The sequence below is a fragment of the Notolepis coatsorum genome (assembly GCF_963971535.1).
Source record: "Notolepis coatsorum genome assembly, chromosome: 5".
Classification (NCBI taxonomy): Eukaryota; Metazoa; Chordata; class Actinopteri; order Aulopiformes; family Paralepididae; genus Notolepis; species Notolepis coatsorum.
The window spans coordinates 15,844,114-15,869,918 of NC_140169.1; the positions used below are offsets into that span (position 1 = coordinate 15,844,114).

The 25,805-nt window shown below is 45.1% G+C and overlaps 2 protein-coding genes across 2 annotated transcripts in view; both read right to left on the minus strand.

The window, feature by feature from the left end:
* trim45 (tripartite motif containing 45) overlaps window positions 1-18,167 on the minus strand; it is a 35,177-nt gene extending 17,010 nt beyond the window's left edge. The window contains exons 1-4 of the mRNA XM_084315267.1: window positions 17,425-18,167; window positions 13,062-13,350; window positions 11,626-11,771; window positions 10,629-10,945 (exon numbers count right to left, since the gene is read on the minus strand). Of these exons, the coding sequence (XP_084171393.1) occupies window positions 10,629-10,945; window positions 11,626-11,771; window positions 13,062-13,350; window positions 17,425-17,918 (1,246 nt within the window). The 5' untranslated portion in view covers window positions 17,919-18,167. The remainder of the gene's footprint in view (window positions 1-10,628; window positions 10,946-11,625; window positions 11,772-13,061; window positions 13,351-17,424) is intronic.
* Window positions 18,168-22,887: 4,720 nt separating this feature from the next.
* Window positions 22,888-25,805, minus strand: part of vtcn1 (V-set domain containing T cell activation inhibitor 1) — a gene marked incomplete at both ends in the record, with an annotated part of 48,975 nt that continues 46,057 nt past the window's right edge. Inside the window, one exon of the mRNA XM_084314021.1 lies at window positions 22,888-22,913. Coding sequence (XP_084170147.1) covers window positions 22,888-22,913 — 26 coding nt within the window. The remainder of the gene's footprint in view (window positions 22,914-25,805) is intronic.

The following is a 25,805-nucleotide window of genomic DNA, read 5'->3' on the forward strand; positions in this document are numbered from 1 at the left end:
GTCCCTCTGCGGAGAGGGGAGCCCTGAGGAGGAGAAGCCTTTCCTCCTCCTCAAAGGAAGACTGCGCCAACCAAAGATGTCTGTGAACAAGTGTTGACAGCATCCTAGTCCTCCCTGCGGTTATAGCTTGCAACTGGATTAAAAGCTGTATAACCTCAAAAACACGCGCAATGTTTTCGACGTCGGCTGGCCCTAAGGCCCCACTACCCGACACCATTGTGGACAGAAAAGCACCCAACTGAGCAATGATACTGGTCGCCGCTAAATTCCGTCCTGCGGCAGTATAAACTTCATCAGCCCATACAGCCACCTGCCGGGCCGACTCGCCCTCTGGCGTCGGCTTCCGGGTGGGATACCGTTCAACCATGCCAGGGCAAAGGACCGATGCTACCTGGCTCTCTACTGCACACCTGCCTTGCGCCCTGTCGTCAGCCCATCCACCAGTGCATGTGAGCGGATCGGAGCGTGAGCGGCGCGGGGCGCGGAGCGGCCGGTTTTGACGTGAGCGAGGAGTGGGTTTTAAAATGAGTCGGCGCGACGTCCGGAGCGAGAGTTCTCCTCCGCTCCAATCCACTCCAGGCCGCTCACAGTGGTTTAACACTGATGTAATATATACATGCAGTACAATGCCAAAGCAACAGATGGCGATGTACAAACATGAAGGCCATTTTCAACCAATGAGAAGGGTGAACCTGTGATAGGCTGTTCGTTCAGGCTTTGTCACTGTAGAGACGCCCACACTCAGTCCAGTTAGAAAAAGTATCGACGCCATTGTTGTTGACGTTAGCTTACATGCTAACGTTAATGGCAGCGACCATAGCATTGTGGCTCGGCTAGCCTATCATCGGTTAATAGAGATAGTGAATGGATAAACAACGTTATTTAACATTGCAGAATGGCTACAATTACAATGCGGCTCAATACAAACAATTGTTAAGGGGCCCAGGGGGTGTAGACTGTTGTAGTTTGAGCTCATTTACACCATGCTCCAAAAAAAGAAGAAAAAAAACTGCCGAGCGATCTGGCGCGGGGAGCGGGGAGCGCTCGATTCAAGGTGAGCGGGGAGCGAGCGGAGAGCGACTTGGGGGCGGGGTCAACATGAGTGATTAGCGGAGCGGACCAAGCTTTAAAGAGCGAAGAGCGGATTTCTCGGCCGCGCCGATCCGCTCACGTGGTCTGCCATCCACCCGTATAAAGGGTAAATAAGCCTCAGCAAAACCCCCCACATTAGACACCGATTGACCTTCAGCAATGAAATGGTCAAGAGGAGGGAAAAGTGGCGACAGCCCACGGCGGGGAACAAGGGAACGGCTTCCCAGCATTGTAGCATTAGCCGCACGCTCTAGGATAGTTGGAAAAACACCCAAAAAAGAGTCATGACGACCATGTTTTCCCAAATATCCTGCCCCTCGCGCCAATACATCACTCGGCTGTCTCACGGGACAACGAGCAGTATTACTCATGCTAGTATCAATGCCTGATAGCGCAGGCCCTACCTGTGCACGACTTAGCTCGACTACTAACCGTCGTGCGACGTCCCTCAGTCCGCTGTCACGAGACGAGGAAAACCCAGGACAGGCCCGATGCGCTGTTAGGATGTGCCGAGAAGATTCCAGGGGCTGGTGAACCTCTGGCAAATACCCAACATTGTGTAATTTCTCCCTGCGTTTCATAACAACTAGTTCACGGAGTGCACTGCTACTTCCGTGTTGGAAACAAAAAGAGGAAGGTAGATCTGTGACCATGTCCGGCGTCATATAGTGAGACGCAGGGGCGTGGCCTGGTCACGTGCATGCAAGTGCATTTGTTTGTTTCGTGAGCACATTAAGTGCTAGGAGATAAGAGTTATCTCATAATGGCGAGAGCGAGACGCGATTGCCAGTATGATAATATAACCACATGACTGTACTGTGAGACTAGTTTGGACAACACTAGACTATTTTGTGTTGCAGACTCAAGCAGGGGCGACAGAGGCTCAGGAGGTAGAGAGGTCGTCTGGTAATCAGAAGGTTCCCAGTTCGATTCTTGCTCCTCCCGGGCAGCGTGTCGAAGTGTCCTTGAGCAAGACACTTAACTCCTAATTGCTCCCGATGAGCAGGTTGGCACTTTGCATGGTTGCCTCCGCCGTCGGTGTGTGAATGGGTGAATTTTTTCATTTCAACCTTTATTTAAAATCGTAAGCATCTGAGGTTTCCCTCATTTACAGAAACGACGATTGTACAGTACATAATAAAAACAATATTCACAGAAATTTAAACACCAGAGTAAAACAAATTAAAAACGTTTAAAAATAATTTTAAAATATCAACTAAAACAGTTACAGGTAGTCACACAATGGTCTGAAATCATACATTTAAACATTCCAAGGGAAGGGAGAACCTCCAATTTTAGCGTGAGTTGAAGGACATTCCATGAGTTAGAGGCATCAAAGGAAAAGGCTGACTTCCCTAGCTCAGAACAAATCTGAGGAACCCTAAGAACCATCCAGTCATTCGATCGAGTTGAATAGGTTCCAATATTCCAATCTAACAGTGAGGAGATATAAACAGGTTGTTTACCAATAAGGGCTTTAAAAATAAATAAATACCAGTGTTTGTTGCGCCTTTCTGCAAGAGAAGGCCAACCCACCCTATCATACAGGACACAATGGTGAGTATCATATCTGTCACCAGTTATAAATCTGAATGTGAGGAACAGACATTGTAAAGAGCTTTGGATAAAAGCTGCTATATAAATGCATCATTTACCATTTATTTACCATTCAAATCAGACTCAGGAACAGCTTCTTTCCATCAGCTGTCATCTCCCTGAACTCTGTGCCACATTGACAGCCATATTCTTACCGTATATATATATCCACCTGTCTGTACATACATACCACATAATCCTTTTACAGATCTGTAGATACAATATCTATATTTGTATCCATTACCTACCCTTACTAGTTCCACCGCTGGGCAGTATGACTGACTACCATACTATCTTTATACCTGTATCACTGTACATATTAATACTACAACTCTGTACATACATCTGATTAGCACTACACCCAGTAGTTTATACCCAGTTTAATCACCTGTACATTGTATATTTACTATTGCACTTTACTGTTACATTTGCACTCTGGTTGGATGCCAAACCTATTTTCGTTGCACTGTACTTGTGCTGTATAATGAGAATATATTTGAATCTAATCTAAAATATTTTTTATTATTAAGCAGGATTAAGAGTTTGCTGGTGTGTGTGTGTTCATGTCTGTGTATCTGCTTGCAAAGTACCCCATCAGCTGTGACCATTACAGAAGCAGCTGTTTTCACAGACATTCACCTGTGCTGTTTGAGGACAGCAGTGTCAAAATCCCCGACTTAAAACATCTTATCATATTGTGGTGGGATAAGCCTCAGTAAGCCTTTATGTGATGTTCTATGTTTCCTCCACATACCATACAGATCTGGTAAGAATTGTTAAAGAAAAAATATATCTCCATACAAACAGTTTACATTTGATTAAAAGAATAATGGCTTAACTCAAGCTGTGATACCGAAACTTAATTCAGCCTAATTTCTTCTAAAGAAACAGAGAAAGGGTCCCTAAGAAACATACTCAAGTTACTGTGGAAGAAAGGTGGTGCAATTTAGATTGAATTTAGTGCAATTTTGGCCAAGTGGTGCACGTGAGCCCCAGGCGTGCGCGCGGGCGCACGCACGCTGCATTCAGCTCTGCAGGTTAACACAACTCACAGCAGAGCGCTTTGTCGCTGTCCTTCCCAGGGACAGGCTGCCAGACAGTGTTTGTGTGAGTGTGAGAGTTGGGAGCCGACCAGCACACACACTAGTCATCTTGCCAAGCTAATACTTGCCACTTGAAAGGTTCCTGTAGACACTGGGAATGTCGCCTTCGTGTTAGTTAGCCCTGCATTCCATTGCCTCTGGGTATTTTTCAGTGAAGGCAGCCAGTGTGTGCGTGTGTCTGTATGTGTGTGTGTGTCTCTGTATGTGTGTGTGTGTGTGTGTGTGTGTGTGTGCGTGTGTGTGTGTGTGTGTAAACAGCTCATTATGCAGGTACACAAAGCCCTTGGGGTGTTGTTGTGAGACAGTGTTAGGCTGCTCAACATCCTTTTAAAAGAACACCTGTACTCCAGCGGAAACACCTGGGATAGAGAGCATTGCAATGACCCAAAAGCCTGGTTTCCTAAGAAATATGACTTCATGTCAGGCAGCTAGGGGGGTTGGGAGAGGGTGGTGGGGATACACAATAAAGATGTTGGCTGTCGGAGTCCCACTTTCCCCACATAATATAAGCTCTACAGCTGCACCGCTGGTTCACCCAAAAGAGGGACTATTTGGAAAATCTTACAGTAGCGATGGCACATAGATGCAAAACGGGGAACTTGTACGGTGGCGGCCGCCGTGCAGAAGGCCGCTGAAGTAGGGCCACCTCCTCTTAATCCATGAGACGGTCGTTGTGGTCTTTATTGAGACCACAGACCACGCTCGAAAGTCATGGAAAAAAGAGTCTACGAACAGGTCGAAAAGTACCTTGCGGATAAAAATCTAATCTACGAATTCCAATCTGGCTTCAGAACATCCCACTCCACTGACACATGCCTTCTCTATTTGAACGACCACATCAAGCAAGAGGTGGACGCGGGCAAATACTGCGGCATGGTCATGCTATACCTACAAAAGGCCTTCGACACTGTCAATCACACCATTCTGATTGACAAGCTAAAAGCAATTGGTTTTGATAGTTTATCAGTGAGCTGGATACAATCCTACCTGGAGGGGAGAGAACAGATGGTGGAGGTAAACGGTACCCTATCCCCCCCTCACAGTGAACTGTGGTGTTCCACAGGGAAGCATACTAGGACCACTACTGTTCCTAATTTATGCAAATGACATGTCGTCAGCTTGTGACTGCAACTTGTTCCTGTTTGCGGACGACTCAGCCCTGCTGGTCTCTGACAAGAACAAGTTACAGGTTGAAAAAACCCTCAGCTCGGAACTAGGCAGAATCTGCATATGGCTCGCTGATAACAAACTATCATTACACATGGGCAAAACAGAGTCCATTCTCTTCGGTTCAAATAACAAACTCAGCAAGACCGACGGCTTCTCAGTTACAGTGGGTGACAATATTGTCACAAGGAAAGATGAAATTACCTACCTGGGTTCCATCCTAGAGGCTAATCTTTCCTGTGACAAAATGGCATCCAATGTAATAAAAAAAGTCAATCAACGAACTCGATTCTTGTACCGGATCTCCTCTCTGGTAAACAAGAATACCCTGAAGACTCTGGCAGGAGCACTCGTTCAAGGGTACTACGACTATGCTTGCACCTCATGGTACCAAAGCACCTCAAAGGCACTAAAAACCAAATTACAAACATCTCAAAACAAACTAGTCAGACTACTGCTTGACCCGACTCCTAGAACCCACCTCACCCCTGCACACTTTGCCAACCTAGGATGGCTTAGAGTAGACGACAGACAGGGCCGCCTCAGGGGGTGTGCGAGCAGTGCGGTCGCACAGGGCCTCGCGGGAAGGGGGGCATCGCACAAAAAAAAAAAAAAAAAAAAAAAAATCTTTATTTTTTTTGCAAGGCCCCCCTTCCCGCGAGGCCCTTTTTCATCACAGACCTAAAATCTAGTTTTGCTTATATGCTTATATATTTCACATTAGACACGTTTGTAGAATGTTCCTGGCTCTGCGGCTCTGCACTATTCTCTATTGGAGCTCTGGGGCTCTGCAGCAGACATACTATTGGTTTCAAGAAGGGAGGGGTTACATTATGTGTACGCTGGCGTGCGTCAGCTGCGTTTGACTATTTCGCGCATGCAGCTTTGGAGGTTATGCTTAGTTATGCCAGCCAAAACGAAGAGGACGGTCATTCGGCAGATGGACTGAAGATGAAAGTTGTTGCATGTTAGACAGTTCAGTCAGGCTAGCCATCCCGGCTAACGGCAGGGACAGCTAGTTAGCTTTAGCTACGTTATAATATTGAGTGCTAACGTGTGGTTCAGTCGGGATAGCCATGATGATGTCGGCTAGTAGCTAGCTTAGCTAAAGGCTAACTAGCGTTAGCTAACCTAGAGAGAGCGCGTGCAGCATTGTTATGCCAAGATGAAGAGGACGGTCATTCGGCAGATGAACTTCGTCAACTCCACGCGGTTGTCTCCATCCTCTTGGACGTTTGGTGAGTTTTTAATGCACTCTATTCTATTCCCGCCATTGATATATCTCTCTCTCTCTCGGGAGCCAAACGGGCCGGCTAGCTGTTGTAGTAGCTAACGGTGTGTGGCCCATAGCTGTCAACCCTACCGTTTTTTCCGGTATTCTCCTGTTTTTTCAACCCTCTTCACGCGCTGTTCACGGCTCACGGATTGGTACGTACTTATTATTTTTTACAAAATGGCTGCAATTCTCCTCCGTGACGACAGGTGGCAGCAGTGTAGATTAGACCGCTATCACAGGAAGTCAGACCGGGAGACGGTTGCGAGCCGAAGAAGAATAAGAACAGAACAGCGAGCGGATTTGCTCAGAGCTCAGGGGAGAGACTGATGCGGCACCGAGGGTGTCAAATCAACTTAGCCAGTGTCTCTTGATTGCCCACTCTGTGGCTTTTGTCTGTGGAACAAAGGGTTTGCAAATCTTCTGTGGATAAAACAATACAAAGTTACTGTGTATGTGATGCAGGAATGTGTAAATGTCTTGGTGAACAGCCGTTTGCTCTGCGCCTCCCCTGTTAGGTTCACGCGTCCCCCTCCTTCACTCTGACGCCCAATTTCCTGAATGCGATTTATAAATAATAATTGATCCGTTTTAAAAGTTGTCATGAATTGTCATGGTATGACAAATACAGTTACTGGTAACTCGCAGGCATTGCAGAGATATTGAGGAAAAACACAAAATCGCATTGGCTTTTTTTCTATCTCACATTTCTCTGTAGACACACACTGTTCCAAAATGATATTCCCACTGCTAAATTAATGACCATAGGTATTTTTTTTTATAGCTTTAACGAGTTGTAGTATTAATATGTAGCCTACAGTGATGAAGGTATAAAGACACTATGGTAATACATTGATTGATTGCTTTTATAGTTTCACAAACACATCAAGACAAATCACAAACACAAAGAAATAAAAAGAACAATAGTATGTTGCCAGACACTGTCACATCAATGAACAAACATACACCATGTCATATGCTTTACACTAAGGACGCAAGGGGCTGATTCTCTGACATATATACACACATTACATATATACACATACACATATATATATATATATATATATATAATATATACACCAGCACCGCCAATAGATAAAAAAAATTAACTAATCAATCTCACAATTTTCTGTAATCAATCTAGATTAATCTAGATTAAAAACAGCATTTTTCTACATAAAACCGAAGCTTGTAACAGATATTTACTTGAGTAAAATCATGGAATTAATGTAAAATCAACACAAAGAAAGTATATTTAGATTCAAAGACTATTTTAATAGCTTTCTTTGAATACAGTTTCTCTCCTGTGAAATACAAATGTTCAACAAAACCATAATTTACATAGCATTTACACTCTAAGTAGGAAAAGTTTACCCTACAACGAATGGCTGGGTACATACAGGTTTTGACCAGCAGATGGCAGCGACGAGGCAGCTCCATTGGGAGGGGGCGGGGCCGGGTGGGAGGGGGCGGGCTGAGGGGGCGGGGCCAGGAGAAGGGGCGGGGCTAAAACGTGCACGTTTTCTCAAATCGAAATGTTGACAGCTATGGTGTGGCCTGGTGTCAGCACCTGGTGCGAGGGAGGTGAGCTTGGTGTTTCATTATGAGAATATCTCCATGCTCAAGTCGGCTATAGTCCGCGAGGGACTTGTTGCCGGCACCGCTATGGTAAACACCACTCTGTAGTGGGACGTGTATTGCCTTCTTTTTCCCTTCCCTCTTCGGATGAGAAGAGGAAAACACAGCGGCTGTCTGAAGTGTTGGCCTGTATTGCTTTTCTCACGTTGTACAGTTTTTCAGTGGTAGCCGCATAGCTTGCTTCTGCGTTAGCTAGTGGTTAGCGATAGCCGGGTTGAGCTAACTGTTAGCCAGTTAGCTGTTTAGCTACGACGTTAGCTGCTCGTTTTCGCTCGGCTGGGAACGTTAGCTTGATGCTATCAGTTAGCCTAGAGTTAGCTGTTAGCTTGTGCTACGACCATTGACATTAGCCGTGAGAATAGCAGGCCCTGGCACTCTGACTACGACATCATCTTTGACAGAAGATGTAGTCGGGCCTGCACCATGACAAGGCTCCGGCCATAGCTTCTTTTTGTCCCGCCAGCGAGAGGCCTTTCGTCAACGTGGAGACCTGTGTTGCGGCCTTTCGCCCTGCGTTCCTTGGTGCAGGTAAGATGTCCATTGGACATTACCCCACTCTTCCTTCCTTCCCCTCCCGAATGTTTTGTTAATAATGATGTTTTTTTCCAGGCAAAACATATGTTACTTCACAACATTTGGAGATACGACATGTGCTGTGTGTGAATTGTCTTGGTCGTTTGTGTAGCTTGGGTAGCGTTGGCCAAAGCTGTGTGTGGCCTGGTGTCAGTACCTGGCTACTCTATTTGCAGTTAGCCTATTTAGCTGATGTCGGCCATTGGCTCCTTGCTACTTTGTTTTCTCTGGTATAGACCCTCTTCTCTTTGGATTTAAGTGTTGATCTTTGTCCTTTTGGATCTATGTATATTCATGTTGCCTTTGTGAAGTTATCTTTTCCTTCTGTTTTGTTCTTCCATTAAAAGTTGAATATCCTTTAGGGGCTCATCTTTGCTTATCTCTCTCATACATGCTCTCTCTCTAACACACACACAGACATGCTCTCTCTCTCTAACACACAAACACACATGCTCTCTCTCTCTCTCTCTCTAACACACAGACATGCTCTATATCTCTCTCTAACACACAAAATGACATGCTCTCTCTCTATATATTTCTCTCTCTTTCTAACACACATATACATGCTCTCTCTCTAACACACACACACAAACAGACATGCTCTCTCTCTATCTCTCTCTCTCTGGCCTTGCTCTGGTGGAGGGTCAGGGGCATTGCCGGGTCTGTGCAGCGATAACACTGTATATTGACTGTAGAACGGGAGCTCTCTCTCGCTCTCTCTCTTGCTATATGTTGACTGTATCATGCCCAGCCTCGGGCAGCGCTATTATTTAAGAATATGTTGACTGTATTAAAAAAAATATATAAAAGAAATTAAAAAAAATTATATATATATATTTTTTTCTTTTAGGGGGGGGGGGGGGCCTCGCGTTTAAATCTCGCACAGGGCCTCGCATTTCTCCCAGGCGGCCCTGACGACAGAGTACAGCAACTTGCAATGGGCCTGGTCTACAAGATACACTACACGACCAAGGTACCCATGTACATGTCAAAATACTTCCCAAAGGTCAGTGAATACCACGATCACAACACCAGAGGGAGCTCCACAAATCATGTAAAACCCAGATTCGGCTCAAACAAGGGACTAAACACGTTTCGCAATTATGCCACAACAATTTGGAACGCCCTACCCAAAGCTGTAAAGGAATGTGAATCACTACCCACCTTCAAAAACACTCTCAAAGAACACCTACGGGAGACAGCAATTCAAAACTGGCCCCTACAAATGTCCTAACCCAGTTGTACAATAAAGACCAAGCATGGCTTTGTCAGTATTCAAATGTACCCAACCCCCCCCCCCCCCCCCACACCTCCAATGTACAGCCCCACCCAACCCCACCCCACCTACCCAACCTCCTCCAATGTACAGTTTCTATGTCAAATGTATGTCAGTATTCCAATGTACAGTGTGTCCCCCCCCTACCCACCCCCCCCACCCCCCCCCACCCCCAATGTACAGCCCCACCCCACCTACCCAACCTCCTCCAATGCACAGTTTCTATGTCAAATGTATATACACTCTTTTTCTGGATTTTTTTAGTATCACAAACAGTACTGTATTTGAAAATCTGGTATGTCATAAATGTATAGATGTAGCAGTACTGTCTATCTGTATGTCGTGTGTGTCATATGATGAATTGAAAATGGGGGACCCTGATGGAAACAAGACGAAAGTCTTTCTCAGGTCTGCATCCTCTTAACAATTGTATGTATTGAGCTGTACTGTACCCATTCTGCAATCTGTTAATAAACTTTTCAATCAATCAATCAAGACTTTAGGACGGCCCTACAACTGAAGAGGACAATTCTAGGTCAAAGTCCACAGGCTCACAGGCTTAAAAGTAAATACTGGTACATTTTTGCTTCGGCCAGCAACTCTGTCAATTCTACCAGAAACCAGGGAAGGTATCAAACCAGTGCCGGGAACCTCTATAACAAGATTAATATCCACCCAATTGCAAATAAAACAAGTGTGAATTTGCAATAGCTGCAACCTTTTTGCGATAGGCCACGCCCATTGTCACGCCCCCCTTTAGCCAAATTGATGTGTGTAATAACCAGGGAAGTCAATGTGACAAGTTTTCTCCAGCCAGAATATGAATGAAAATTAACTCACGTAGATGCCAGTCAACCCACATCCCTGGTCATAACTATGGGGTAAACCTAACTAACCTAACTCTCACCTTCTCCCTCAATGGTGCACTTGCTGAGGTCCAGCGTCTTGGCGTGGATCAGCCCCACCACAGGGTAGCCCTCCACCTCCCCCGCACGCTCCCCGGGCAGGAAGCGGATGCTGCTGCCGTCGTCCGGGGCGACGGCCGCCAGGTGGGGGTCATAGCCGTTCTCCACCAGGCTGTTGAGGCGCCTCAGGGTGACCCCTTTCGCACTGAGGATCTCCGCGTCCGAGCCGGACGTCAGCAGTCTCTCGGCAAACTCCACCCCGCCGCGGGTGTCCGACAACGCTTGCTGCAACTGGGCCTTTTGCAGGTGTAGCTGGTTCCTGTTGTGTGACGGAGGCCACGTTTTAATGTGAATTACAACAGTGGTGTAGTAAGAACTAAGAAGCCATACGCTGGTACACAGAACATACCCACCTCTTTCTCTGTGGAGACTGAATGTTGGACCCTCATATTAAACTAATTTCCATTGAGACAAAGCTAAGTCATGGTGGCTGGTGGAGTCTAGAGCTGCCACTAATGATTATTTAAGTAATTGATTCATCCAATGATTATTTGATCAATTAAACTATTACATTTTAATTCGTTTCCTTGCGTTATTCCCATGCATGCATTCTGTAAATCGTGCTAAAGTACTTTAACAGGGTCATTTTAGGGGCGCCCCAGTGGCGAACCACATAGCGCGCTCAGCCGCGACACGGCCGACCCGGGTTCGACTCCCGAACCCGTCGTTATTTGTCGAATGTCTTCCCCCCACTCTGTCTCCCATTCCTCCTCTGTCTCTCTCTACTGGACTGCCCAGTAGCAATAAAGCGATAAAACGCCAAAAAATAAATCTTTAAAAAAAAAAACAGGGTCATTTTAGAGCATTTTTTTTAAGATTCTTAGTGCTTCTGAGTAAAATGTCGGCAATGGAAGCATCGATTATTTATTGTAACAGACTTATTCAATTCAGTCGATTATTACCACTACAGCTGCATCCCTGGTCCCTTCCGTCGCTCACCTGCGCTGAACCCTGAGTTCTTCCAGGCGCCGCAGCAGAGACACGCAGTGGGCCTCCACCGCGCCGGCGTAGCCTCGTGCAAACGCCCGCACCTCGTCTGCTGCCGCCGACACGCGAGCCTGCAGGGTCTCCTGGGACGTCTCCACCTGGGAACCCAGACACGGGAGAGGTCAGAGGTCAGTGAACCCAGACACGGGAGACTGCGAAATTTGCGAGTGCTTAAAATATATTTTATATTATAGCTATGGGTCTAATAACACCGTCGATTGTCAGTGAGTTGCTTCTGGTCAACATGCAAAAAACTGATTGTTTTTTCATCCGTACATTTCCGTTTTATACCGTTTTGAATAGGAGTATAGTTTTGGTGATTCTTAGTAATCCCAGGAAAAGATGCGATAATAGCGTTTTAGTGGAATGCACTTATCACGTTGTCATTTTTCACCTGATTATCGAATCTTCCTAAAATCAACGCTAGATTAGCCATCCCACATTGTCCGGAATTGCATATGAAGGGGGGGGCAGCATCGCAGATGTATCGCTGTAAACGCTTGTCCTGCCGGAGTATTTAAACCCCGCCCGCACGGCTCAGATCGGCCCAGAAAAGAAACTACATCATTTATAATGGAGTGCAATACCGGCTGGAAGGCGGTATTTGCCCTTTTGCGAGCTCAAACCAATTCCCAATGATAACATCAGGCTGGATGGATGAAAAATGTATGGATATAGCTAATAAAAGAAATAACGATTAAAACCAGAGTTTTCTCGTGATTGCCGCTGAACGGTTGGCGAGTTAACCCGACTTTTCTCGTGACTGCCGCAGAATGAGTTAAAGGTAGAGCATGTAGGGAGCTCCCGTAGCTCACCGCATATCTCGGCGCTATTTCTGCGTCGGGGAAAACCGTGCTCGTCACGGATCTGGGGGACACAAGTTTGATTCCCGGACCCGCCGTAATTTCTCAGAATGTCTTCCCCTGCTCTACATCCCATTTCAACCTGTTTCTGTCGGTCATGCTTGACCAGAAAAGCGATAAACGCTAAAAGATAAAGTTAAAAAAAATAAAAATAAAAATAAAGTAGAGCATGTAATGCCATCAAATGACCTCTATGCACAAGAGCCCCGCTTGGTATTGCACTTTGTTTACATTTATTGTTTTGGTCTGATGTGCGAGTTGGAGTTGAGTGGGAGCTGAGGGGTTGCTACTGCTGGCTCTGCCAAGAGAAGTCAGGAGAAATTCACGCTATAATAAGTTACTAAACTTCAACACACACCAAAACAAAGAAATGTAAACGAAGTGTAACAACAAGTGGGGCTCTTTTGCCTAGAGGTCGCCATTTGGTGCTATTACAAATTCTACCTTTAAACATTGGCTAATTCTTCTAGGGAAGAGGAAGGGCTGTGATGGTATTTAATATATATTGACCACCATCCTACACACCTTCTTCAGTGACTCCTCCAGGCGCCCCAGGCGGGGCTGCAGATGCCCGGTGACCAGCTCTCGGATGCGGTCGCCGTGGCCGTCGATGACGTCGTGTGTGGGACAGCAGCGGTGGTCGCGATGGAACGTGGCAGCGCACTCCAGGCAAACGGGCAGGTCACAGGGGTCGCAGAAGAGACGGAGCTCCTGGCCGGGGTGGAGGGAGCAGAGGACCGGGCGGGAGAGGCGGCCCTGGCTCTTCAGCTCCTGCAGACACTGGACAGTGTGAGAGGCCGTCCGCTTCTGACGCCTAAAACACAATAAAGAGGAGAACCATCAAGTTTAACAAAGCAACACATCTGCATGTGTGTAGACTGGTGAGTGTGTACAATACTGGTGAGTGTGTGTGTACAATACTGGTGAGTGTGTGTAGACTGGTGAGTGTGTACAATACTGGTGAGTGTGTGTAGACTGGTGAGTGTGTGTGTAGACTGGTGAGTGTGTACAATACTGGTGAGTGTGTGTAGACTGGTGAGTGTGTGTGTAGACTGGTGAGTGTGTACAATACTGGTGAGTGTGTGTAGACTGGTGAGTGTGTGTGTAGACTGGTGAGTGTGTACAATACTGGTGAGTGTGTGTAGACTGGTGAGTGTGTACAATACTGGTGAGTGTGTGTAGACTGGTGAGTGTGTGTAGAGACTGGTGAGTGTGTGTAGACTGATGAGTGCGTATACTGTGAGTGTGTGTAGACTGTGAGTGTGTAGACCAGGGGCGGGGCTAGGGGGTGGCTACTTGGGCTCAAGCCCCGAATGTTTTCTGAAAAGCCCCGAATCTATTTACATTTTTTTTTTTTTTGACAATTCATCATTGTTACATGAAAATATGTTTGCACCAGATTTAGCAGAAGCTAATTTCCATCTGTGGTCTATCCAGCTGCTAACTGTATTTGAGCGAGTTAAGTCTTGGTGTTATGGTAGACTCAGACCTAAGCTTTAAATCACAATCAACAAGTTGACAAAAACTTAGTATTGTACATTAGTACACTGCATAGTATTGTATATTATATGGTAACTCAGTTACGTCTATTCTGCATCGAACATTGTACATATGTCTATACTGAACACTGTGACCTCATTTTCTACTTCTAAATTACATGCTATACTATGTTATTTGATACTATCTTGTCTAGCACAGTCTCTGGAGCGTAACAGTAAGAAGCATTTTGTATGAAAGTATTCTGTACTTCTGTATGACAACTATTAAAGAAACTTGAAACTTGAAACTTGAACTTAATTCTTCCACCTTAGAAACATAGCTAAAGTACGGCCATTTATAAATCAAAAGGACGCTGAAAACCAGATCCATGCCTTTATCTCAAGCCAACTCGACTACTGTAATGCACTCCTTACCGGCCTCCCGAAAAAATACGATGATAACTATTGTATTGCAATGCACTATTGCATTATTTTATTCTATTTTACTAACTATTTTATTGCACTGCACTATTTTACTTTGTATCAGTGAATCATAGACGCCTGGCCATAAGAGCATTCGGAGCATTTCTGCTCTCCCACTATTGAACTTGGGGGAGCAAAGGTATGCTCTTGCTCCACCACTTTTTGATCATATGAAAAATATGATATATCCCCCCCAATATATAAATCTAACCATAACTACGTTATGATTAACTGAGTTTTATAGTGAAAAGAGCAGCTTTATTGGTCAAGATTGAAGGCTCTATATTGCAGGAAATTGCACGTACAGGTTCATTAAATTCAAAAAAAATCTGCCGTCCCCAAAGGGCACCTATCTGGGCTAAGCCCGGATCTCCTACAATCCTAAATCCGCCCCTGGTGTAGACTGGTGTGTGTAGAAGACTGGTGAGTGTGTGTAGGCTGGTGAGTGTGTGTAGGCTGGTGAGTGTGTGTGTGTGTATGTACTGGTGAGTGTGTGTGTGTGTGTGTGTAATGTAGGCTGGTGAGCGTGTGTGTGTGAGTGAGTGTATGTAGGCTGGTGAGTCTTGCAAAACAGAGCCTTTTTATCTGTTGTGAACGTGTAGGTTGACAGACACCTGCATCAAGAATCTATCAGCATATAATATCCTATCTACATATCCAATCAACAACCTGGACATTCCTGCCTCAGAGCCCTGTGTCACACCGCCCACTTGTTGGTCACATTACTCACTCATGAGTAGGGTTGGGCACCGAGAACCGGTTCTAATAGGAACCGGTTCCTAACTTCCGGTTCTGGAAGTAACATGTTTGCATTTCGATTCTAAATTTGTATTTTTTTTATTTTTTATTAATACCCTAGTTACAGTACAGCAACCAAATTAAACTGTATGAAGTCAACTGACAATGTGAATAGTATGAAAAAAATGAAAATATTTAAAAAAATTATAATAATATCTCCAGCGAAATAAGCTGTGACCTGTTTTGACCTGCACCTCAAAGAATCGGAATTGAGAATCGTTTAGAACAGGAATCGAAAGGGAGAATCGGAATCGGAACCGGAATCGTTCAAATCCAAACGATGCCCAACCCTACTCATGAGCGGTTCATCAGCGACAGAGGGGATTTTAAAACAGTATTTATTTACGCTCATATTAGTGCAAATATAAATGTTCATATTCACACACATACATATTACCAAAGCTCAAATCAAACATACATCCCCGGTGCCAGTCACATACAGTAAATAAAGCCACAAATCCCACAATACATGAAAAGTGGACTTCCTGACGGGCAGACCCCAGGTGGTAAGAGCAGGCAACTGCACCTCCTCATCCATCACGCTCAACATAGGGGCCCCCCAGGGCTGTGTTCTGAGCCCCCTCCTCTACTCCCTGTACACACATGACTGCGTGGCACAGCGGAACAACAACACAATCATCAAATTTGCTGATGACACAGTAGTGGTGGGCCTGATCTCTGCCAACGACGAGAGGGCCTACCTGGAAGAGGTAGAAAATCTGTCACAGTGGTGTCAGGAGAACTGCCTCTCCCTGAACGTCAGCAAAACAAAAGAGATGATTGTGGACTTCAGGAGGTCGGGGGTCAAGGACTACAGCCCCCTCAGCATCGACGGGGGAACCGGTTGAGAGAGTGAACAGTTTCAAGTACCTCGGAGCCCACATATCCGAGGACTTGACATGGACCACACACATTGACAGTGTTGTGAAGAAGGCACGACAACGCCTCACTTCCTCAGGCGCCTAAGGAAGTTCCAAGTCAGTCAGAAGATCCTTAGGAACTTCTACTCATGTACAATAGAGAGCATCCTGACTGGCAACATCACCTCCTGGTTTGGGAATAGCACTGCACAAGACCGTAGCAGACTACAAAGAGTGACACGTTCAGCCGAACGCACAATTGGAGGGGGGCTTCCCACCCTCCAGAACATTTACAACAAGCGGTGCAGGGGGAAGGCTAAGAGAATTATTAAGGACTCGAGCCACCCGAACAACTGCCTCTTTGAACTGCTGCGGTCAGGCAAGCGATACCGGAGTCTTAAGGCGAGCACAGAAAGACTCAGAAGAAGCTTCTATCCCCAGGCCATCAGGCTGCTAAACGAACAATAAACACTATGCAACAACCATCAAATGCACACAGCACACACACCCACACGCACACACTCACTTAAACAAACAACACACTGCAGCACCCATTCTCCACACTTTAGATCACACAAACACACTTTATATTTATTGATAAAGGATTTGCACTACAACTCGTACACCTACTGTAAATTGTACCTAAATTGCACCTCATCCCATTTCTGCCTTGCACTATATAGTATTGTATATTAGTACACTGCATAGTATTGTATATTATATGGTAACTCAGTTACGTCTATTCTGCATCGAACATTGTACATATGTCTATACTGAACACTGTGACCTCATTTTTTTTTTCACTTCTAATTTACATACTATACTATGTTATTTTATTTCATACTTATCTTGTCTTGCACAGTCTCTGGAGCGTAACAGTAAGAAGCATTTTGTATAAAAGTATTCTGTACTTCTGTATGACAACTATTAAAGAAACTTGAAACTTGTTTATTATTCAAATCGGTCTGAATAAATACATACTGTTACACCATCACACACACACACACACACACACAAATTGTGACAGTAGATGACTCAAAAGCAACACTATGAATTGAAAATGGGGGACCTTGATGTAAACAAGACAAACGTCTTTCTCTGGTCTGCATCACCTTAACAATCGTGTGTATTGAGCTGTACTGTCTGTATTGTACCCATTCTGCAATCTGTTAAATTTTTTCATGTGACAGGGGGATTTTATAAATAATGCAATAGAATAGTGGAGCCCTCGGACGTGCAGAGGTGTGTTTGTTGTGTGGATCCTCTCACCTGTGTGCCTGGCTGCAGAACTCACACAGGTTGACACAGCACACCTCGCAGCGGCGCTCCGCCTCCCCGTCGCTGCACAGGTCGCACACCACGGACTGCTCGGTCCTCAGGGTCTCCAGGAACACCTCGTCCAGGGCCAGGTGGTCGGTGGTCAGGCCGTTCGCCCCCGACGGAGGGATGTCCACCTCCGTGTCGCACTCGGGGCAGAGGACGGTGATGACGACAGGCTGCTGGTCCCTGCTCCTCTCCGGAGGAGCCCGTTTGCCGTTGTTCACACCACCGGACTGTAGCGAGAACGGTTCCAACTGTCCGATGCAGTCGGCGCAGAAAGTGTGTAAACACGGCAGGATCTTGGGGTCGCGGTACAGGCGTTTACACACGTTACACACCGCCCTGTTGTTGTTGTTGCTGTCCTCCTCATTGGAACTCGAGTTTGTCGTCGGCGTGTGAGGATGATCCACGTTTTCTTTTGAGTTTGCGAGGGACATCATCATCTCCAAGTCTTTCAATAATTAAATAAATCCTGGTCGGTAGGCTAATAATAACAAAACAACGTAAACCCACCCTTGCTTCTGCAAACGACCACTATGGTAAGGTGTAGTAGTACTACTACTAGTAGCTCTGCATAATAAACTGTGACTCATTGATCCTATTTGCACATACCATACTTAAAGATGCACAGCTCAAGTTTAATCCATTATAGTCAAAGGAGATCCTACTGGACACCACTAGGCCACTTTTCTTAAAACTTGGCTTGGGCCATAACTGCTCCGTGGGACATATGACACCTCAATCACAAACCAATGGGACACGGCCTTCAAGGCGTGGTCTGGACTCCAGACTCCAATAGTATCCAGCTGCGCCAATTCAGAACCCACGTCGCCCAGCGGGCTGAGGACCCAGCGGGTTGGGGACCCAGCGGGATGCGTCTCTACAATTCGTAGCCGCATTTCTGCAGACCCCTCTCTGATTGGTTGAACTCCATTTTTGCAGACCCCTCCCATTTCTGCAGACCCCTCTCTGATTGGTTGAGCGAAGCCCCTCTCTGATTGGCCCCCCGCATGAGCCGAGACAGGCTCCTCTAGGCAGGAGGCCAGTCGAAACTCCGTTAACTCCAGAGAGAGAGGCTGAACGCAATTTATACGCATGGAAGTATTGATTACGCCATAACGAATCATTAAAAGATATATACCGTTAACTGGAATATGTTGTGTGTGCCTTTACACATGTTGGATAGGATTATGTAATTGGTTTGTATAGCGTCGCGTATAACGTTATTTCGCGTGACTTCACGGTTTATTCACATTTCACAATTCATCGTCGTGTTTACATCAGGGTCCCCCATGTTCAATTCATGATAACATATATGACATACAGGTAGACAGATGGACAGTACTGCTACATCTAGACATTTATGACATACCAGATTTTGAACTTGTGGTAGGCCTAGACATTTTCAATTCATCGTCTTGTTTACATCAGGGTCCCCCATGTTCAATTCATGATAACATATATGACATACAGGTAGACAGATAGACAGTACTGCTACATCTAGACATTTATGCAGTGATGTACCTGAACGCGTTCAATGAACGATCGTTCATGAACGCGTTCGTATTTTGGGCGAACTTGAACTGAACGTACTGTATATCCGCTAAATGAACGTAATTGAGAACGCGTTCATTCTCAGCCCTGTGTAACGGAGTTCAAAAGTGCGTTCATTCTCAGCACTATTATAACGGCGTTCAAAGATGTGCCATATTTCATAATGCATTTCAGCCGAAAACTCAGTTAAAACACTGTAAACAGGCTTAAATATTATGCGTAAAACCACCCGATCTGGCAACCAGCCTGTCACCCCCTTCTACGTCATCAGACTCCTCCTCACAACAAGCAGTGGAACAGGAATCTGCGCGCAGATTAGAAGCCGAGAGCTGCAGCAGCAGCAGCAGCAGCACTCGCTCAGTCGGAGTCAGACTCTACCTCTAGACGTCACGTCGGCGTATGCATTTAAAAGAGTTTACAATTCAAACTATTTGATAAACTTCTACTTTCAGCCCGGAAATGCATTCTGATAAACTGGATTAAGGATAAGCCTCCATTTTTACAAATGTGGTATTATAGAGGGATCTTCGGTGTGCTCCTACCCCATGAAAGACACTGTGCAATGCATAGAGTCAACAACGCTTCCTTTCAGGATGTGTGGGCCCCACTATTAGACTATTTTCCTGCTGAAATGTATCGGATCCTTCTAAAGGCCCAGTGCCCCATTGTATGGACAGACCTAGGATAGGAAAAAATAAATATATGTATGTCTACATGTGAATGCGCTCGAGGCAAGTGCAATACTGTACAGTGCCTGTCTTGGTCTGCTTTCCTTTTTGCTTGTTTTTCTTTTTGTTTTGTTTTTGCTTGCTTATGGTGTGGATGATGGCATAGAGATGAACTGGAGGACCCCCCCCCCCCCCTGTCCCAATGTGTGTTTTTGTAATGTAAGTAACTGTACGTGAAAAATCTATAATAAAAAAATAAAATAAAAAGAACTAAATTAGTTCATTTTTGAAACCATGAACTTTAGTTCAACATTTTGAATTATGAACTATGAACTGAACTAGTTCATTTAAAAAAATTTGAACTGTGAACTGAACTAGTTCATGTAGAAAGTGAACTTTCCCAACACTGCATTTATGACATACCAGATTTACAAATACAGTACTGTTTGTGATACAAAAAGAGTCCAGAAAAGAAAGGCTATACATTTGACGTAGAAACTGTACATTGGAGGAGGTTGGGTGGGTGGGGGGGACTATACATTGCTTCTTCTAAGTGTCTATGCTTTTTTTTGTCAGTATTTACTGGCTTTCAAAAAAATAACATCTTGTTGCTTGTGTGTTGAAGGACTTTTACCGAAGGGTTACACATATCATGTCTGCACGTACAGACGTGCGGTGAACCCATCCTGGACCTGCGTTGACCATACCTCTTTTGAGGCCACTGTGCGAATGACTCACCAGTCTGAGGAGGAGATCCTGGTGTGGGCAAGGTCGATGCAGGTCACCTGGAGAGTGGCCCATACATATATGTCATATATGTTATCATGAATTGAACATGGGGGACCCTGATGTAAACAAGACGATGAATTGAAAATGTCTAGGCCTACCACAAGTTCAAAATCTGGTATGTCATAAATGTCTAGATGTAGCAGTACTGTCCATCTGTCTACCTGTATGTCATATATGTTATCATGAATTGAACATGGGGGACCCTGATGTAAACAAGACGATGAATTGAAAATGTCTAGGCCTGTCAACCCCACGAAGACCAAGGAGATGATCATCGATTTCCGCAGGACTGGTGACCTCAGCCACTCTCCACTCCTCATTGGGAATGAGGAGGTGGAGAGGGTTTCAAAATTTAAGTTTCTGGGCGTGACAATGTCTGATGACCTGTCCTGGGGGGTCAGCATTGCCTCTGCTGTGGGCAAAGCACAGCAGCGCCTTTTCTACCTTAGGAAGCTTAAATGGGCTAAACTCCCACAGGGACTGATGGCCAACTTCTACCACTGCGCAGTAGAGAGTGTACTCACGTACGGACTACTGGTGTGGTTTACTGGCTGTACCAGGGCAGAGAAGGAGGCCCTCCACAGAGTGGTCAAGGCTGCGAGGAGGATCACTGGAGCTAGCCTCCCAGATATCTCCACAGTCTTTACCTCCCGCTGCCTACGGCGTATAAATAACATCCTACAGGACCAGTACCACCCAGCAAACCATCTCTTTCAACTGCTGCCCTCTGGTCGAAGGTACAGATCCATCCAGTCCGGAACCAGCAGACTGACCAACAGCCTCTACCCACGGGCTGTCAGGCTGCTCAACGACGAACATCAACTTGCCCCCCCCCGCATCCCACCCCCGGTGACATAACTCCCACTCCCACATTACAACAATAACTGTGAACCGGACTTGCATTGCTGCACTATACAATACTTCATCCTTTGCAAGTCAACGCCCCCCCCCCCCCCCCCTCCTTCCATCAACTCACTGGACTGAAATATTTATATTTATTAATTTATTTGCACAAGCACTAAATGCACTTGGGACAATGATGGTATGTTATATATTGGGACATTGATACTTTATTACTTATTACTATATTACTACTATTATTGACATTATTATTTTGCACATGTTATATCTTATGTTGTATGCCAGTGGTGATGTTCCTAACAAATTTCGTTGTACCAACAATGACAAATAAAGATCTATTCTATTCTATTCTACCACAAGTTCAAAATCTGGTATGTCATAAATGTCTAGATGTAGCAGTACTGTCCATCTGTCTACCTGTATGTCATATATGTTATCATGAATTGAACATGGGGGACCCTGATGTAAACAAGACGATGAATTGAAAATGTCTAGGCCTACCACAAGTTCAAAATCTGGTATGTCATAAATGTCTAAATGTAGCAGTACTGTCCATCTGTCTACCTGTATGTCATATATGTTATCATGAATTGAACATGGGGGACCCTGATGTAAACAAGATGATGAATTGAAAATGTCTAGGCTAATAAACAACTTGTGACAAATAACTCTTGACTTGACCACCAGCCTCTCTCTCTTAAGGCATTAACTGGGTTAATTAATCTAAATGTTATATTGTAACTGTCTAGTTATTGATTGATTGAATTGATTGAAAACTTTATTAACAGATTGCAGAATGGGTATACAGTACACAGTACAGCTCAATACATACAATTGTTAAGGGAATGCAGACCCCAGAGAAAGACTTTCGTCTTGTTTACATCAGGGTCCCCCATTTTCAATTCATCGTAACATATGACATACAGATAGACAACTGGGTTAATCTAAATGTTACATTGTACAGTAAGTGGGGAGTGTAAACAAGTTGACCGCTGGCTGTGTTGTGAAATGTGAATAAACCGTGAAGTCACGCGAAATAACGTTATACGCGACGCTATACAAACCAATTACATAATCCTATCCAACATGTGTAAAGGCACACACAACATATTCCAGTTAACGGTATATTTTTTTAATGATTCGTTATGGCGTAATCAATACTTCCATGCGTATAAATTGCGTTCAGCCTCTCTCTCTGGAGTTAACGGAGTTTCGACTCCTGGCTAGAGGAGCTTGTCTCGGCTCATGCGGGGGGCCAATCAGAGAGGGGCTTCGCTCAACCAATCAGAGAGGGGTCTGCAGAAATGGGAGGGGTCTGCAAAAATAGAGTTCAACCAATCAGAGAGGGGTCTGCAGAAATGCGGCTACGAATTGTAGAGACGCCAGCGGGATGAGGACCCTCGCTTCCATTGGCTGATTTGCTGATTGATTTCGCTTCCACCCAATGGCTGAATTGGAGTGTTGCACTGCGGGCATTGGCTGATCCTGTGGTGGAGGGGGGCGGCTACGACGCGCTGACGAAGAGCGGGCGGGCTTCCGGTCACCGCAGTCTCGTCCAGTCGTCCTCTACAGGGGGGGAGGGGGGTGGATACTGGGGGGGAGGGGGGTGTAGGCATTAAACCCATGTCGATTCGCCATATTATGATTGGCTTATTAAACTGTTCTTAGGCTTTTATGTAGCCTATTAGTAAGATTAAGAATACATCATGTGTTGTGTTTATTTTTACCTTTCCGTTTATAAAATTAAAGTTTTGCCATACGCCCCGTTTTTGTATTCATCAATGTATGTATCAATATCTGGAATGAATGAATGAATGAAAACTTTATTAACAGATTGCAGAATGGGTACAGTACGATGCGAATGCACGTTAAAAAAAAAAAAAAAAAAATTGAAGGGAATCGAACTCGCTCGCGAGAAAAGAGCCGTAGGATCCACAGCCATGCGGTCTTGCCAATTGAGCTATTTCTGGATTCTGAATAAGGGGCGGTTACTGGCATATAGCTCTGCCGCTCCGCTCCGCGCGTCACGTGCCTGTCGGTAACATATATGACATACATGACATACAGATAGACAGTACTGCTCCATCTATACATTTATGACATACCAGATTTGCAAATACAGTACTGTTTGTGATACAAAAAGAGTCCAGAAAGAAAAGAGTATATACATTATATATGTGAATAGGAATGACTCCTATTTCCTATTAGTTGGCTATTTATATATTATATGGTTATTGTAAGGAAGTTGAGCTGAGGACTATTGCAGAACCCAGCGGGCTGAGGACCCAGCGGGCTGAGGTCTATTGCAGAACCCAGCGGGCTGAGGACCCAGCGGGCTGAGGTCTATTGCAGAACCCAGCGGGCTGAGGACCCAGCGGGATGAGGACCCAGCGGGATGAGGACCCTCGCTTCCATTGGTTCCATTGATTGAAAACTTTATTAACAGATTGCAGAATGGGTACAGTACGATGCGAATGCACGTTAAAAAAAAATATATATAAAAAATTGAAGGGAATCGAACTCGCTCGCGAGAAAAGAGCCGTAGGATCCACAGCCATGCGGTCTTGCCAATTGAGCTATTTCTGGATACTGAATAAGGGGCGGTTACTGGCATATAGCTCTGCCGCTCCGCGCGTCACGTGCCTGTCGGTAACATATATGACATACATAACATGACATACAGATAGACAGTACTGCTCCATCTATACATTTATGACATACCAGATTTGCAAATACAGTACTGTTTGTGATACAAAAAGAGTCCAGAAAGAAAAGAGTATATACATTATATATGGGAATAGGAATGACTCCTATTTCCTATTAGTTGGCTATTTATATATTATATGGTTATTGTAAGGAAGTTGAGCTGAGGACTATTGCAGAACCCAGCGGGCTGAGGACCCAGCGGGCTGAGGTCTATTGCAGAACCCAGCGGGCTGAGGACCCAGCGGGCTGAGGTCTATTGCAGAACCCAGCGGGCTGAGGACCCAGCGGGCTGAGGTCTATTGCAGAACCCAGCGGGCTGAGGACCCAGCGGGATGAGGACCCAGCGGGATGAGGACCCTCGCTTCCATTGGTTCCATTGATTGAAAACTTTATTAACAGATTGCAGAATGGGTACAGTACGATGCGAATGCACGTTAAAAAAAAAAAAAAAAAAAATTGAAGGGAATCGAACTCGCTCGCGAGAAAAGAGCCATAGGATCCACAGCCATGCGGTCTTGCCAATTGAGCTATTTCTGGATACTGAATAAAGGGCGGTTACTGGCATATAGCTCTGCCGCTCCGCTCCGTGCGTCACGTGCCTGTCGGTAACATATATGACATACATGACATACAGATAGACAGTACTGCTCCATCTATACATTTATGACATACCAGATTTGCAAATACAGTACTGTTTGTGATACAAAAAGAGTCCAGAAAGAAAAGAGTATATACATTATATATGGGAATAGGAATGACTCCTATTTCCTATTAGTTGGCTATTTATATATTATATGGTTATTGTAAGGAAGTTGAGCTGAGGACTATTGCAGAACCCAGCGGGCTGAGGACCCAGCGGGCTGAGGTCTATTGCAGAACCCAGCGGGCTGAGGACCCAGCGGGCTGAGGTCTATTGCAGAACCCAGCGGGCTGAGGACCCAGCGGGATGAGGACCCAGCGGGATGAGGACCCTCGCTTCCATTGGTTCCATTGATTGAAAACTTTATTAACAGATTGCAGAATGGGTACACGTGACCGCCACAGGCCCTGATTGATTGATTGATTGAAAACTTTATTAACAGATTGTAGAATGGGTACAGTGACCGATTGATTGATTGTTTGATTGATTGATTGATTGATTGATTGATAACTTTATTAACAGATTGCAGTGACGTCACAGGCCCGGATTGATTGAAAACTTTATTAACAGATTGCAGAATGCAGTGCAGCGCAATACACACAATTGTTAAGGGGATGCAGACCATGCAGTACTGTTACATTTGTGACATACAGTAAATATATACAAGGGGGAGGGAACTGTACATTTATGATGAATTGAAAATGGAAGTCTTTCTCTGGTCTGCATCCCCTTAACAATTGTGTGTATTGAGCTGTACTGCAGATATATTTCATTTGCCTTACTTATTTACATAAGTATTATAGGCCTACAGCAGTATTGTACATACAGTAACTATAGAGTGTGCTGACCTACGGTGTGTCTGTGTGGTTCTCCAGCTGCACAAAGGCAGAGCAAGAGGCTCTACAGAGGGCGGTGAAGGCCTCCGTCACCTCCGTCTTCACCTCCCGCTGCCTCCACCGCTCCAAGTGTATCATCAAGGACCAGTCTCACCCAGCACATCACCTCTTTACCGGCCATACATGCCAAGAGTTCAAGATTTAAGAACAGCTTTTAAGTCCAGTGTGTCATATTATTAATAGATGTATACAAGTGGGACTATGTCCAAAAAGATG